General features: G+C 39.9%; 2 protein-coding genes across 2 annotated transcripts; one reads left to right on the top strand and one right to left on the bottom strand.

Moving 5' to 3' along the window:
* Positions 1–1510: 1510 nt before the first annotated feature.
* On the bottom strand, positions 1511–3134 carry LOC141672612 (protein RGF1 INDUCIBLE TRANSCRIPTION FACTOR 1-like). Its single transcript, XM_074479259.1, has 4 exons — positions 2863–3134; positions 2553–2750; positions 2235–2450; positions 1511–2091 (listed from the first exon to the last, which is right to left on the bottom strand). Exons 1-4 carry the CDS (start codon positions 2863–2865, stop codon positions 1843–1845), a joined length of 666 nt encoding a protein of 221 aa, XP_074335360.1. The 5' UTR covers positions 2866–3134; the 3' UTR covers positions 1511–1842.
* Positions 3135–5048: 1914 nt separating this feature from the next.
* LOC141673436 (uncharacterized) lies at positions 5049–6083 on the top strand. The gene has a single exon (XM_074480180.1). The coding sequence runs from the start codon at positions 5049–5051 to the stop codon at positions 6081–6083; it is 1035 nt and encodes a 344-aa protein (XP_074336281.1).
* The last annotated feature ends 10620 nt before the right edge of the window (positions 6084–16703 follow it).

Raw genomic sequence — 16703 nt, 5'->3', positions numbered from 1 at the left:
AAACATATATCCTACTTTTTGCATCCATCCATAATAAGCCCCTTTAAAAAAATTTCACATAAAATACATACATAAATTTAAAATTTAAATTTTAAAATATTAAGAAGTAGATTTTTAATTTTTAAAATGGCAGCACAATTACTCAAGCACGGGAGATTCCAAGTGCACCAATTTGACTGCAACCAAGTACAAGACCAAACTACAAGTAATAATCAATGGGGCCCCGCATGAGATAAATCAACGGTCAGCAATCAACATCCTCAACCATATTCTTGTTTTCCACTACGGCGCTTATTTGACACATTTACATATCCATGGGCGGCTATAACTTTTATTTTATTTTCAATTTTAATTTAATTTAATTTAATTCATTCCCCAAAGACAACTTGCTTTCTATTGGCTAATAAGAATGTGACACGCACTTCGATGATGGTGCCACTCATCTGAATTGTAAGCCCTTGGCTTCTCTCTCAACTCAAAGTTCCAAGTTGAACCAACTTTACTTTTCATTGATATGTGAGCCACTTATTTGGCAGTAACAAAACATGTCAATATACTTGCCACTTTTAGCACCTACTTGCACCTTCGTCTAATCATTCATGTTTTAGCGTTAATCTTGTTCCATTAACTTCAAGTTTGTACACATTCATGTTTTATGGTGGTGGGTTTGTCAATTTGGTTTGTCAATTTTCTTTCAGAAAATGGCCTTTGTTTGATTAGTTATTTACAATGCCCCTCGAGCCAGACAGAAATAGTGGGTATGACATGTACAAACAGTTTTTTAAAGAATGTGTTTTGTATTGTTATGACAGCAAGAACAGCTTTTCGGCAGTTAAAAAATTATTTGGTAAAATTCGAAAGCATTTGTTTTTGGCCTAGAAACTGTTGTCAAATAAAGTAAGTATCTTCATCTTTTTAGAAAAAAATGTTTTTCAACTTTTGCGGAAAACATATCTTTATTTTACCATCAAATATTATCAAAATTTATTATTTTTAATTTTTTACATCAAAACATATATATATATATATATATATATATCAAAAAAATTACCAAACAGTAATCTAATTTTTACAACATTTTTTTCAACAACATTTTTTCTAATAAGACAACAATTTTTAACAGTAATGCCAAAACTAGGACTTGAAGTAATAGTGGTTAGTCATTCAATTCCCACATGTTTATTTCTTCTTTCGCTTCTATTCGATTTACAATTGTGCTCGAGTGTTTCTATCGATTCCTCAATATTCATTTCTTTCTTACGTGGCAAAAGAAATGTTTTTTTCTTCGATCCGATATAATCATTTAGTGTAATGAAAAATGCTCGCCTTTGTTTATCTACGATTTTCTAATGTTCATTTCTTGGCTCATTTCATACAAGTGATCGAATCTTCCAGAACATTGCCATTCCACAATGTTCATTCCCATTTTCGTCATCGAAAAATCGCCTTAGGGAATGTCTTCAAGAATCGAAAGAAAAGTATCTAAACAACAGTAAAATAACAAATCGAATTTACACAAAACACCAGTCTTATTACCACTAAGCAATTGTAGCAGCTGTAGTGATTTGTCATTTCTTCCTAAACCCCTTGCAAAACAATATACATACTTACTAGCAAAATGTATATAACAAGAAAACTTCTTCAGTACTTATCATAGACAATACCAAAACTATTATAATAATCTACTAGTAATTAACTTCAACATTACAAAACTTAACATCATTTTTTTATTTCTTTCCTATTTGGACTTTAGCCATCTACTTCATAATTAATATCTGTCTGCATCTATATACAATATCACTACAACTTCTCCCAGGGCATTTTAGTAAAACCACATTGCACTTAATATTCTATGATAAGTCCGCCCATAGGAGCTCTATGTGGAATGCCCTTTCTTCTCTTGGCTGTTCTAAAACTCGCCACCGTAGGTGGTGGCGTTGACGGACTGAAATCTCGTAAATTTCCAAAATTACCCCGGTACCCATGACTACTTCCGCTGCTGTAATAAGATTCCTCCGTGTCCCACCCTGTTGCCTTACGCTTCTTCTCCGGCATTCTTTTCTTCACAAAATAACCCGAAGTACCCGCAATCTGTACATATTTAATCAAATTAAATTGGTAATAATTTTTCGAAATTCTCGCAATCTACCTAATTAATCAAAATAATTACTGCACATTAATCAAATTAATTAGGGAATAAGGGTAAAAAAGTAAAATGGTAATGAGGTTATTACCTTACAACCGAGTGAACAGAAACGGAAAGTATCAAGGAGGCTTCGATCACATGCTTCGCATGTATTGGTAACGCCTTTACCAGGCCTAGGTTGTGGGCGCTCATTCAAGAAAACAACCTTAGCACTGTTGATAACGTACGTTTGAACATATGTAATGTCCAAATATTTTTGAATCTCCGACGCTCTAATCACATCATGGTATGATGATCTCCTTATCTGTTACAGAAGCAAAAATCATACTAATTAAATAACACTGTAAAAAATGTATACACATCCCAAAATGTTAAGAGTGTTATTTTGAAGATACTAATTGTATACCTGAATGGCACGGTGGTCTTTGTGATGGTTGAGACAGAGAGAACAGAGAGGGCCATTGATGCAATCAAGACAATACATATTGCATTCGCTTTTGTGTGAATCAGCATGTAATTTGCATTGAACAAAGAAGGTTTCACGAAGTAATGGCTTAAGCCATGGTGGCCACATGTTGTCTTCAACTTCGGGTCCTCCAGCTCCCTATATTTAACAAAACACAAACATTACAGAATTAGTACATGTATAAATTGAAATGTTAACATAGCATTGCAGAATTAAAGCCCATAAGTATATATGTTAATGAGATTGATACCATGATGCGTCTGTGTTTGAGCTTGAAGTCACGGACAGAAGCTTCGTGATTATCGATCGCCAGTTTGAAACAACTGAGAATTATGACAAAGGGTTTTTGAACTACAATTTGTTTGTGTAACAGAGAGAGAAAAGTGTTTTTTATTTTCTGGAGAGAGAGTGAGAGTGAGAGAGAGAGGGGGAGAGAAAATGCGGAGGGTTTTGAGAATGGAGGCGGCTAGAGAGATGGTAAATGCCTTTTGTAGAGAGAGAGAGAGGAGTGGGTCGTTCTTATCCGCACAAGCAGACACTGCCTTTACACGAACCCATGTACATGTACTTGTACTATTCTAGTCTAGAAGATCCGAACCCGATTTGTTTCTAAGCCTTTGGGAGCAAGAAACTCACCGACCTACTCTCCCTTCTTTCATTTTTTTTATTTATAAATTTTGGGTGGACTGGGAACGTCACTTTCAGATTTCGGATCATGTTCTTATTTACAGAAAGAACGGTATAAATTATAAACCATATCAGGCACGAACTAACTGATTATAATATTTATAATTTTATTATGTATTATTTTATAAAAATAAATTATAAAAAATAATAATTATATATTATTGAGATTAATAAAATTAAAATATTTACGTATTATTATATATATATTACTCAATGATTCAAAATTTAGATAATTAAAATTTTAAAAACTCCTGCTAGTACAGCTTATAGGTGGATAGCCTATGAGAAAATAATATTTTTCTTGATTTATTACTTAGTTTGTTATATTATAATTTGAATTATTAAAATTAATTTTGAAAGTGTTTGGTTCCCTACCAAAAAGATAAAAAAAAGTTGAATAAATTAAATTTATTTGAAGATAGATGAAATAGTATATTATAGTGTAATTAACATAAATCTTCAATTAGTAGCCATTTTAAATAGAGTAAATAGTGTTCGCCTCTTCGTGTCATTTTTTAGATTTCTTTCTCAATCTTCCTATTACGATGTCGAATGTAAACAGGAGTCAATTTCGTGTCAAGTTCCAGGCTGATGTCTTATATCGCATATTATTCATCAAACATATTGTTGGTTATTGGCCCGACCAGGCTCATTGAACGAAAACCCAATAAACAGTTAAGGTACTGGGCCGAAGGAACCCAGGCGAGAAAACGAAGGCCCACGAAAGTCCAGGCCGAGGTCCACTACTGGCAGACCGTTGGACAGAACAAGGGACATAATGCCCCCATTTCACTCTCTCCTTAATGATTGGTAATGGCTGACATTCAAAGCAAAATTGAGTATAAAAACCTTTGTGAAGTAAGACAAAAGGGACACATTCTCGTAAACACTCCGCTTTTATTGTATTATTACCCTACTTTTACAGCCAGATTCTGATTCTCACACCGGAGGTGAATCGGGGGTACAAACTCTCGCATTCTCTTCACTTTCAGGTACGGCCGAAGCCACCTCGAAGGCAGCCGAAGTCTGTTCAAGTTACCGAAAGGATCTGGGCGTAACATTTGGCGCCGCCTGTGGGAAATACGAGAGTTACAAGTTGAGAACGAGACTATGACATAAACAATTCATGAATATTCACTGCCCCCTGGTTTCACCGATAAAGGACAACCGTCCTCCCTAATCGACGAGGACGGGGTTATCACACTAACCCCTGAAGAAGAGGCCTTACTCCTAAAGATCCGGGCGGAAAAGGCCGCGGAGAAGGGTAAGACCAAAGTTGATCAGATTGACAAAGAAGCGGAAGCGCGAGCCAAGAAAAGAGAAGCTGATGCGCTCCGACTGAAAGCCCTGCAACTACAGAGGGAGGAAATTGAACTGCAAGAACGAACCTTGAGGGAGGCGATGCGGGCCAACGAGTCCGGCAGAGTACATAAAGATAGAAGGGAACGTAGGGCATATGACGAAGAAGATGAGTCTGACTCTGATTCGCATCCCCGGAGGAAGAGGATTAAGCAACCTTACTCTTCTCATTCAGATGAGGAGCCCGATGGATCACGCCTCAGGCTCAATCGCTTAGAGAAGGCCCTGTTCGGTGATAGGAGGCCCGATCGAGAACCTGTTGTAACACAAGAGATTGAGTTGTACCGACCCCCTCCGGGCGAAGAGAGACAATTCCCCAAGATGAGCAAGTTCAACGGGAAGTGAGACCCCGAGGACCACTGTGAAAAGTATGAACTCCTGATGGTTGGGATGGGCCACAATGATATCATGCTGTGCAAAATGTTTAAGACTTATCTCAAAGGGTCTGCTTCGATGTGGTACAAATCCCTGAAACCTCGGTCCATCGGGTCTTACGAGCAGTTGAAGAGGAAGTTCTTAAAGTACTACTTAAAGTACTACTCGCACCTATGCCGAAAGGCGAAGGATACTGAAGCCCTGGTCCATTGTCGACAGAGGGCGAATGAAGAGCTGGGGGATTATCTCGCTCGGTTCAAGGAAGAAGCGGGGATGGTCACTAACTTGGACAAAATCAAAGCAATGGGCTTTCTAACGGCGGGGCTAGACCCCTATAAAGGTAAAAAGCTTCGCTCATCTCTTTACGATTTCCCCCCAAAATCCCTGAATGATATATATGTAAGAGGCGAGAATATTTGCCGAAAGATGGAAAGTATTGGAGGATATAAAGACTCAAGAAGGGACGACCGATCAAAGAGAGCCGACATATACAAGGGCTCAAGATCAGGATCTGACCGGAGGGATAGCAGGAAAGTAGGAAGAAAAGAAACAGATCGTGGGGCCGAACGGCGTCGAGATAGAGATTCGGCCGTGTTCACTCCTTTGAATGCGCCGATCTCCAAGATTCTTCATGATATAAAGGGCAAACCACGGTTTGTTCGGCCCGCCAAGATGAAGGTCCTGAACCACAAAAAAAACCCCGATAAGTACTGCAACTATCACAGGGACAAGGGGCATAACACCGATGAATCTTATCACCTCAAAAAGCTCATTGAGCGCATGATCAAAGACGGCGAGCTTAATCAGTTTGTCCGAGATCTGAGAGATAGGTTGGGGCCGAAGGAGAACCAAGAGGAGGAAGTAGAGGCCGATGAGCCAGAGCGAAGGGACAGGATAAGGGGCGAAGTAAAAACTATATCCGGGGGAAGCATCCTGGATAAGGACAGTAAGACAGCAAAGAAGAAGTATGCCCGACAGGTGTACAATCTGTATCAATTCGGACAGGCAAAACCCCACATACCAACTGATAGACGCAACGGCGGGATATGAGGTACTTAGTTTTTTGGGCGCTTTTTCTGGTTATCATCAAATTGCTATGAATGATAGGGATGTGCCCAAGACAGCGTTCATAACTCCGAAGGGGACTTATGCTTAAATTAAAATGCCCTTCGGACTGAAGAACGCTGTAGCCACATTCTAGCGAATGGTGAACAAGGTCTTTAAAAAGCAGATCGGGAGGAACATGGAAGCATACGTGGATGATATGATAGTAAAATCACTATTCCAAGATCATGTCGAAGACTTAAAGGAATGCTTCGAAACGCTCCGAAAGAACAACATGAGGATCAATCCGAACAAATGTACCTTCGGACTCTCTAGTGGAAAGTTTCTCGGATACATGGTCAGCGCCCGGGGAATAGAGGCGAACCCAGAGATGATCGAAGCAGTTATCAACATGGAACCTCCCAAATGCATCAGAAATATACAGAAATTGACAAGTCGGATTGCCGCTCTTCGGCGTTTCATTTCCCGGTCAGCCGAGAAAGCACTTCCCTTCTTCGTCGTGCTCAAAGGGTCGAAGAATTTTGAGTGGGGGCCCGAATGCCAAAAGGCGTTCGAAGAAGTAAAAGAATATTTGACAAAGGCACCACTCTTGATGAGGCCCGATCCGAAGGAAACTCTTCAGCTTTATCTAGCTGTGTCCGACAGAAATCTGGGGGCCGTCCTTGTGAAAAACTATGAAGGTAATCAACATCATGTGTTCTACGTGTCCCATGTCCTCAAGGACGCACAGACAAGGTACCCCAACGCCGAAAAATTCATATATGGGTTGGTTATGGCCTCCCGAAAATTGCGGCATTATTTCCGAGGCCGGACGGTCCAAGTTTTCACCATCCAACCTCTGAAGAAGATTTTGACTAGGCCCGAAGCCTCTGGGAGAGTTGTAGCATGGTCCATCGAACTCGGGGAATTTGATCTCGGGTACGTTCCCCGAACGGAAATTAAGGCCCAGGCTTTGGCCGACTTCATGGTTGAATGCACATTCTCGGGCCCAAAGGATCTTTCACCTGATGAACAACTAATCCGGATCACAGGAAATTGTAAGCTTTTTGTAGATGGGTCGGTAGCCGGAAAAAAATGTGGGGCCGACTTGATCCTCTCCAGCCCCGAAGGATTCGAGATATGCCAAGCCATAAGGTTCGACTTCCCTTTGACAAATAATGAGGCCGAATATGAGGCCCTCCTCGCAGGGATGAAGCTGGCCTGAAGCCTTTAGGCAAAACACCTAAGGGCCTTCAGCGACTCCACGTTGGTCGTGAAATACTTCATAGGGGAATATGAGCAAAGGGATCCCCAAACGAAAGCCTATGCTGCCAAGGTACGTGATGCTTCTTTATCATTTGAAACCTTTGAACTAAGTCAAATTGGCAGAGAAAATAATTCTAGGGTAGATGCCCTTTCCAGGCTAGCTTCGGCCGAGACACAGAACTTAACTGGTTCTATTTACCTCACCGAAGCCAAGACGCCTTCGATCGAAAAGAAAGAATGCCTTGAAATCCACCAGGGGAGCGACTGGATGACCCCCCTCAGGAACTTTCTGGAGAAAGGCATTCTACCACCCGACCGAAAGGAGGCACTGAAAATTAAATACAGAGCATCGAACTACACAATAATCAATGGGCGGATGTATCGCCGATCAATCAGTTAACCCCTTCTATGTTGTTTGAACAACGAAGAACAGCAACAGGCTCTGGAGGCAGTGCATGAAGGAATTTGCGGCGAGCACCTGGCTGGTCGGTCGCTCGCCTTTAAAATTCTCCGACAGGGATTCTTCTGGCCCACTCTGAGGGCCGACGCCAGCGACTATGCAAAAAGGTGTATACAGTGCCAGCTGTTCGCCACCGTCCTGAAACAGCCCCCAGAAGAAATGACCTTTGTACTAAGCCCTATTCCATTCTCCGTATGGGTCGTGGACATAGTTGGCATACTGCCCACTAGCACGAAGTAAGCGAAGTACTGCATAATCGCCATCGACTACATGACCAAATGGGTCGAAGCCCATCCTCTGTCATCCATAACCGAAGAAGCCGCGAAAAAGTTCTTCCTGGAACAGGTCATTCTCCGATTTGGCATTCCAAAAACATGCATCTCAGATAATGGAACTCAGTTTATTGGAAACAAATTCCGCAAGTTTCTGCACCATTTCGGAATTGAACAGAAATTTAGCTCAGTCGCCCACCCGCAAGGAAATGGGGCAATCGAGGCGGCCAACAAAGTGATATTCCGAGGAATAAAAAAGAGGCTGGGCGAGGCCAAAGGAAGATGGGCGGAAGAACTCCCTTGGATCTTATGGGCCTACCGAACCACCCCTAGGACATCAGCGGGAGAAACTTGTTAGGTCACACACACACTGTAGAGGGGGTGAATACAGTGTATAGTACACTCAAATCGAACTTTAAGAATTTAAGTAACAGAAAACAAACTTTATTGAAATAATAAACTCTGTTACAGTATGAAACTGTTACCTCTCAGTGATGAACAATATCACGAGAGCTGCTAGGGTTACAATGAATAATCTTCTCGAATAATGATAACACTTATAGTGTAAACCCTATGTCTGTGTTTATATACTATACAGTTACAAGATAATCGCTAATTGATATGGAATATAATTCTGCTTCCTAAAATATATCAATCAGATATCTTTTCTTCCAAGTATTCCATTCTTCACGGAATTCCTTCTTCATGCATATCTCTTCTTATATTTATCTTGATCTTCTTTCCTTTAATCAGCTACTGTCCTTATCTGATCGTCCTTCAGCACTTAAGTTGTGATATCTATCTTCTGATGATTATCTCCTGATAACATAAGTACTGATATCCTTAAGTCCTGACTTCCAGTATAAGTACTGATCAACAATTAAGTACTGATTTATCCTGTTCAAGTAAGATCTGAAAGCTAAACATAAAACATATTAGCCATGACATTATCAAATATATCTAACAAAACTCCTTTCAGAATGGCCTATGGAACCGAGGCCCTAGTTCCTGTCGAAGTGGGCTTGGAGTCGTACCGAACTGAAACCTACAAGGTGGAAACTAATAACTTCGGGTTGAAGGAGAATGTAGATTTATTGGAGGAAGAAAGAGAAGCTGCACATCAAAGAAACATGAGGTATTTACTACAAACGGCACAACATTATGACTCCAACGTGAAGAAAAGGTCTTTCGGAGTCGGAGACCTAGTCCTATGGGAGTTGGCCGCATCTATGCCGGCCAAACAAGGAAAGCTGCAGCCCAACTGAGAAGGGCCTTATAAGGTGATCGAGGTCATTCGCCCGGGCACGTACAAGCTTGAAACGTTGTCCGGCGAGGCAATCAAAAACACTTGGCATGCCAGTCGCCTTCGAAAATTTTATCAGTAAGAAATTTCTTTAAAAGTTTGTATTTGAATTCTATTCGAAAAATGTAAACAATTTGACTAAATAAAGAAGCATATTCTGTCACATTTCTTTATTTGCACATGCCGCGGCCGGCCGAGTATTATTCTAGAGGGCGATCCCGAAGAAGATAAACCATTCGGCCGCCGCCCTTCTCCAGTTTGATAATTAAACATGTAACAAAAGGGGCAATTGCCCAAAACGGGAGCATCCTTCACACCAATATTATGATTCAATTTGCAATTGGTAAGCACGAATTAAGGGCCTTAGGGGGCAATCCTGGAATAACGCCCTATTATTCGTCTTCCCTTAATCATTTGATATTAAAAAGGCCTAAGGAACCCCTGTCCCGGGGCGATCAAAAGAAGAACATGGTCCTTCGGCCTCAAACAGGTATTCAAAATTAAACCAAAAACCAGGTCTAGGGGCAATCCCGAAGAAGACCTCCTCTGGGACGAACGAACCATGACATGCTGATTTAGGGGCAATCACTGAAAGATCAGCATCCCTGTTCCTTCGCCTACATCCAGTAAAAAGGATTAACAGTCCGAAGTCAACTTCGGCCTTTAACCCTTGGGGCCGTAGGGGGTAATAAGGCAACAATTCGATAAAATCATTAAGGCGGATAAATAAGCCGAAGATACGATTCATTCTATTAAAAATTGAAATTGTTAAGGCAGATAAAGCCGAAGATACAATTCACTTCATTAAAATTGTTAAGGTAGATAAGGCCGAAGATACAATTCATTTTATTAAAATTGTTAGGGCAGATAAAGCCGAAGATACAATTCGATAAGATCGTTAATGCGTATGAATAAGTCGAAGATACGATTCATTTTATTCACAATTATTAAAATTGTTAAGGCAGATAAGGCCGAAGATACAATTCATTTCATTAAAATCGTTAAGGCATCAATAATGCCGAAGAGGCGATTCGTTTTAATTGTTAAGGCGAATGAAGCCAAAGATACAACTATTAAATGCAGTAAGACAATGCTGACGAAAGACGAAAGATGCATTAAAATATAAAAACCCGAATGCTAGTTAAATTACAAAAGCTCGAAGGCAGGAGTACCAATTACAAAATGAGTATCGATTACAAAAAATAAAAATACAAGAAGATGAACGAAGAATGCCGCTGCAAGAGTTGGGTACCACCATGGAAACACCAACGGCAAACTTCGCAACAAGATCATCTTCCGTCATGTCAAGCACCTCAGTGCTGAAGGCTTAGGCTTGAGGGTCTTCATCCGAGAGCTCTTCGTCTTCGCCGGAGGAGACATGAGGGATTTCGACTGCTGGCCGGCCGATAGGATCCTCCAGGCTGTCGTCCGGCAACTGCTTATAATCCCAGTTCAGGCCATGGGCCTTCTCCAGGACATAGTCAGCGCCGAACTGAAAGCAGCGCTCCTCCGTCCGGTCCAGCTGCTTCTGCTTCTTCCGAAGCTCCTTTCGGGACCTCTTCAGCTGGACGTTCTGGTGGGAGATCCTCCGGTTCGCCTTCTCCAGTTCAGTCTCCAGCCGAGATATGTCAACGCGGTGACCTCGACCTCGTTCTGGGCTTTCACCCTTACGAGTTCCTCCTCGGCCGCCGTGGCCCTCCTCTCCAACTCCTTCACCTCGGCCATCCGAGTCTCCATGTCCTTAACTTTATCCTCCACAGCTGCGGCCCAATGAGCAACCTGCAAAAGGACAAGACAAAAAATATTACTAAAAGGTGCCGAAGGGAAAAAGATGGACGAAAAATAAAAAAGGGAGATTAAAAAATGTACCAGGGATAGGAAGGACAGAAGCTCCGTGCAGGCCTCGGTAGCAGAGGCCGAAGAAAAGGTCGGAAGATCGACCGGAAGCTGGAGGCCATGGCATAGGTCCGAAGCCACCTCCTTTGTGGATTGCCGGGCTGGATACACAATGTGGTCGGACGTGAGCACGCCCCACCTTGGGAGATAAGAGCGCACAATCCCCTCCTTGCTCCGGGTCCTTTTGGAAGGGTTTCCCTCTCCCATGTACTTCAGGTCGTCCCCCTCCTCGGCCTCAGAAGCCGCATGAGATTGGCGGGGCGACGGAGCCCTCTCGGTCTGAGCCCTCTCGCCTGTGCCCTCCGAAGGATCTGCGTAGCCCCCTGATCGCCGACCTTCTTCGCCACCTCCTCAGCCGCCCTCTTCTCGGCCGCCCTGGCCTTTTTCCTCTCGATCAAAGCCTCTCTCGAAGACACTGAAATACAAAGGGGAAACAAGTCAGTCCGAGAGTATATAATCGAATGCATAACAAGGAAAAAAAATACACAGGTGATGGGACAAAACTAATGAAAGAAAAAACAGAGGAAGAAGTTTTGTTACCCCCACCCTACAACCTGAAGAGCCAGTCCTTGTCCCGAAACTCTCCGGGACCCAGCTTCTTCACATTGACGTCCACTAACGCCGTGTAATTCTCCTTCTCCTCCAAGGTCAGGCTCGGCATGAGAAGCAGCGAGGGATTCACATCTCGCCAAACCGACATGGCCGCCAACCTTGGACCACTCACATAACACCAATGAGTATGGGTGGATTTATTGTTCGAATTGGTCGTCGTCCAATCAGGTCGCCCTGCTCGACGGGCGATGGTGTAGAAACCGGGACTCTTCGGATTCTTCCGAAAATCGTAATGATACCAGAATAGACGAGTGTTGGGTGCGATCCCGGCGTGAAGACATCTGTTCTGGAAACAGTTAATATGGATGAACCCGTTCGGGTCCATCTGTCCGAGGGCGATGCCCATCTGGAAGAAAAGGTGCTTGATCAGCTTCAATGGAGGCACCCGCAAGCCACACTTGAAGGCCACTTCCGAAACCCCTACGGCGCAACCTCCATATCCATCTGGCACCCCGGGAGTATCGTAGATCCTTTCGCCTTCCCTCGGCGCATAGAGCCAACAAAACCCTCGAGGGACGGAATAATCATCGTACATCTGAACCACGCGTCCCTTCGTCAGTTCTGAACGATTATTGGTTGCGGGGTAGTCAGCAGCCGAACCAAAAAGGGCCCGTCCCGTCCGCTCGGGGTGAATGGAAGACGTTCCCGCCAAGCTGTTCGACAAGGGGTCCCAAGAATCTGGGGGCGGTTTGCTCAGTCCATGTTCCTGTATCAGGAACAGAGAGACATTAGTCCATGTACTCGGATTAGCAGACAGAAAAGAAAAAATAAAAAACCGAGTACACGCCCAGGACCGAACAAACCAGAACCCCGGAGGCGGTTTCCGAAGGCTGCTCCTGGGGCAAGCCATCCCGAAGGATGTTCTTGCCTACAAAAACTTTCGCAAACATCTCAGACTCCGGACCACATGTTTACGCCCTTGGTCGGCTCCCGAAAGACGTTCTAAAACCAAGAAATCCCGAAGAACGTTCTTGGTCAGAAAACACCTCGCATGCCATCTTTAAACCCATGGGGCCCCCTCAAATTGGTAAAACCCGGAAAACTTCTATTACCTACCCAGAAATTCCCAAAAACCCCAAAAAACATAATGGCACACGCCAAAAACCAAGCAAAACCCATGAACCCAGAACAAAACCTCTAAGTCCACATGCAAACATCCTAAAACACAGGAAACCGGCATGCAAATTCAAAACTGGAAAACAAGAAAAAGGACTTACTTATCTGGAGATATTCTTGGATTGAAATGGGATGATCTGGGAAGACGGAGTTGCTGTTGCCCGTGATTGGAAGATTCACCGCAATCTGTCACTATGTATGGAGAAACTAAAAGTGATGAAAAGAAAAAAAAATGCACAAATGGGCTTATATAGGCGCCTAAAATGAATTTAGAAAAGCGACGTTTGGGGGTTTTTGAAATAGACGTCCCAGATCAAAACGGTTGATATTCAACGGCTGAGATTGAGCCATGGAACGACGTGCCAACATCTGTCACATTAATGCACTGCAAGTCCCCACAAGCTTGCCACATGTACGACCGAAGATCGAGGCGGAACTGAAGCGATCGCTCTAGGGTTTTTTCGCCCCAATATGGGCCGAGACCGGTGTCCGTCGACCGGCCCGAAGGCCCAGCCGAAGGACAGGGACATGTTGGTTATTAGCCCAACCAGGCCCATTGAACGAAGGCCCAATAAGCAGTTAAGGTACTGGGCCGAAGAACCCCAGGCCCGAGAAACGAAGGCCCACGAAAGTCCAGGCCGAGGTCCACTACTGGCAGACCGTTAGACAGAACAAGGGACATAACGCCCCCATTTCACTCCCTCCTTAATGTTTGGTAACGGCTGACATTCAAAGCATGATCGAGTATAAAAACCCTTGTGAGGTAAAACAAAAGGGACACATTCTCGTAAACACTCCGCTTTTCTTGTATTATTACCCTACTTTTACAGTCAGATTCTGATTCTCACACCGGAGGTGAATCGGGGGTACAAACCCTCGCATGCTCTTCACTTTCAGGTACGGCCGAAGCAACCTCGAAGGCAGCCGAAGCCTGTTCAAGTTACCGAAAGGATCTGGGCGTAACACATATATTAAATTTATTTCTTTTTCAATTAGTTTTTTAACAAATATGATTTTTAAATTTAAAAATATATATTTGTTTTAAAAAAATTTGGGAATCATGACATGAACGACAAACGATAAATTTTTAATTATTTAAAATATTCAACACAATTGGAAATTTTTAGTATTACCTATCGAAACTGAAGCAAATCGAATCAACACAATTTTATTTCATGTTAAAATCTATTTGAACTGGAAATACGAATCGAGACGAATTTTCAAACACAAACTGCTTATACATTTCTAAAATTGCATGGGTCCGTTTAAAACCATACCGTTTTTCGCCTCTTCCGAAATATAGACATTGAATTTTAAAACCCCAGGAAGATGTTCGATATCTAGTGAATTGCATTTTATTTTTGTTTTTTTAGCTTACCGAGACAATTTCAATTCTATGAATGAATCCTGTAAATATATTATGAAAGTATAATAAATCAGATCTGGTTGCATTCGATTTAAATCGGGTTTTTTATATTTGGGTCGGATTTTGGTTCGATTAGCCTAAAATTAAATTCAGGCCAAATTTAATCGTAAAAAATTTATATTAAACCCTTAACTATACATAAAATATCGTGTTCAATAAAAATCAATAAAGTCGATTCAATCCAATTACAATCGGTTTGGAAAATTTTGATATACAAAAAGCAGCAGGTTGTTGGCCATCTCTAACATTTTTGGATCAGCAATTGATCCAAATACTGATCCAAATTTATGACCAACTCCAACAGTGTGATCAAATATTTGATCCAAATTACTTTTTACATATAATAATATATAAGTATCATATTAAGCAATTTTATCTTAAATTTATCTCTTAATCATTATTAACAAATTATATAATATTTCATAAATTAATTAAATAAACAAAAATTAATACACATAAAAATATTGATATTGTGCACTTAATTCACGAAAAACATATTTATTGCAATAATTAACATACAAAATATCATTGATACATACTAATATTCGGAATTAGTATATTCTTCCCACAAATACTCAATTAATGCATCTCTAAGTGCAATATGTTCCTTTTTATTTTTTATTTTTCTATGACAGTTCAGGAATTTTTGAAATCGAGTATTTTCATCGATCGGAATAGTCTTAACTTCTGGATCCGGCACTTTTGATTATTCAATTGGCGCACTTAAATCACGTTCGTCTTCGATTATCATTTTGTACTTCTATTTAAATTTTATTGAAATTATGTTTTCTCATTATTTTAAATTTTATGTTAAAAAAATTGTTAACTATTAATTATATTCTGTTATTAATTATATAATTAAAAAATCAAAAATTAATTTAAAATTTCATAAACTACAAATAATAAAACCATGATTTTATATTAAATCAAGTGATCTTGAACAGTATTCTATTTGGATCACCATTAGGATCACAGTTAAAATGAAATTTGGAATAATATATCATAAATTTGGATATTTGAATCAGTGTTGGATTTGCCCTTAATCTTATATTATTATATATATAATAGAGCAAATAGGGGGTTGGATGAGATATTTTATTCCACTTAAAATTACTAAATTACCCCTCATTAATTAATACAAATAATTGTTATATTTAATGTCATGTATTAATTACACAAAAGTCATTATTACTCCTTATTATTAAATATCAATAATTGTCATATTTAAAAATATATGTTAATTACATCTAAGTCATTAATATTAATAATTCATTTATTATTGAATATTAAAAACCTATAATTATATATCAAAAATTTAAACATATTTGCCTCTACATATATTAAATTCCTATTTTTTTGAAGACTCAATATAAAATAAATTTATTTTTAATAAATAAATTTAATGTATGTTAGTTGATCTGAAAATGATAATGTTAGTGTATCAAATATTAAATCCAAAAAATATAAGAAATGTTCTTTTTGTTGTAGACTAAGAAAGAGTGGGTTATAATTGAGTTTTATAATGAAGTTGAGATGTATTTATATGGCCAAATAAAATATAAACTAATATTGGTTTAAAGATTTTGAATATATATGATAAAATATTAAAATATCAAGTTCATTGCAGTTACATCAATGTTTTACAATAATAAGGTGAATTGTATATATTTTATATTAACCAGTTTAAAGATTGTTTTCAGATGTATAAATAAAAGATTTATAAAATTACTACAATGTTACAAAAATCGGTAATTTTACCGATAAATCGCTGGAAGGCAACCAAACGATATTATAAAGAAAAATTGAAGCATAAAATATTTTTGTCATTTTCGGTCAAAATCGCCAATTTTTCGATCAAAATTTGACGAATCAAGCTCATGATTTGAGGCTATGCATAGAAGAAAATGAAGAAGCTCAACCTTGAGTTGATGAAGAGCGGCGATTTTAAATTAAGAAACCAGCGACTGCCGATTTGAAACTGTAAAGATAATAGAAGAAGATAAGGAAAATGAAGAGAGGCGTACATATTATTAAGGCTGTTGTTATTTTAAATAATAATGCACATAAAACATTCTTATAACTTGATATTGATATACAAATGACAACATGGAAATTTTATATATCTCAAATATAATTATTTTACTTATATATTTGAAAAATATATATAAAAAATATGTTCGATTTTATCCCGATTTAACATTCTGATAAATTTCCGATTTTTGATAAATTGCAAATCGGTAGTTCAACCAATTTATTTCAATTTCCAATTTTTATA

Source organism: Apium graveolens, chromosome 7, assembly GCF_009905375.1.
Source record: "Apium graveolens cultivar Ventura chromosome 7, ASM990537v1, whole genome shotgun sequence".
NCBI classification, from domain to species: domain Eukaryota; kingdom Viridiplantae; phylum Streptophyta; class Magnoliopsida; order Apiales; family Apiaceae; genus Apium; species Apium graveolens.
This window is presented reverse-complemented; position numbering and strand designations above follow the sequence as displayed.

Bases quoted from the DNA above. Each gene is read 5' to 3' on its own strand.
- LOC141672612 (XM_074479259.1), bottom strand. The intron at 2,451-2,552 runs GTATACAATTAG...CTTCTGTAACAG, and splicing joins AAGACCACCGTGCCATTCAG to ATAAGGAGATCATCATACCA. The intron at 2,092-2,234 runs GTAATAACCTCA...AAATATGTACAG, and splicing joins TCTGTTCACTCGGTTGTAAG to ATTGCGGGTACTTCGGGTTA.
- LOC141673436 (XM_074480180.1), top strand. From the start codon at position 5,049: ATGGGCCACAATGATATCATGCTGTGCAAAATGTTTAAGACTTATCTC.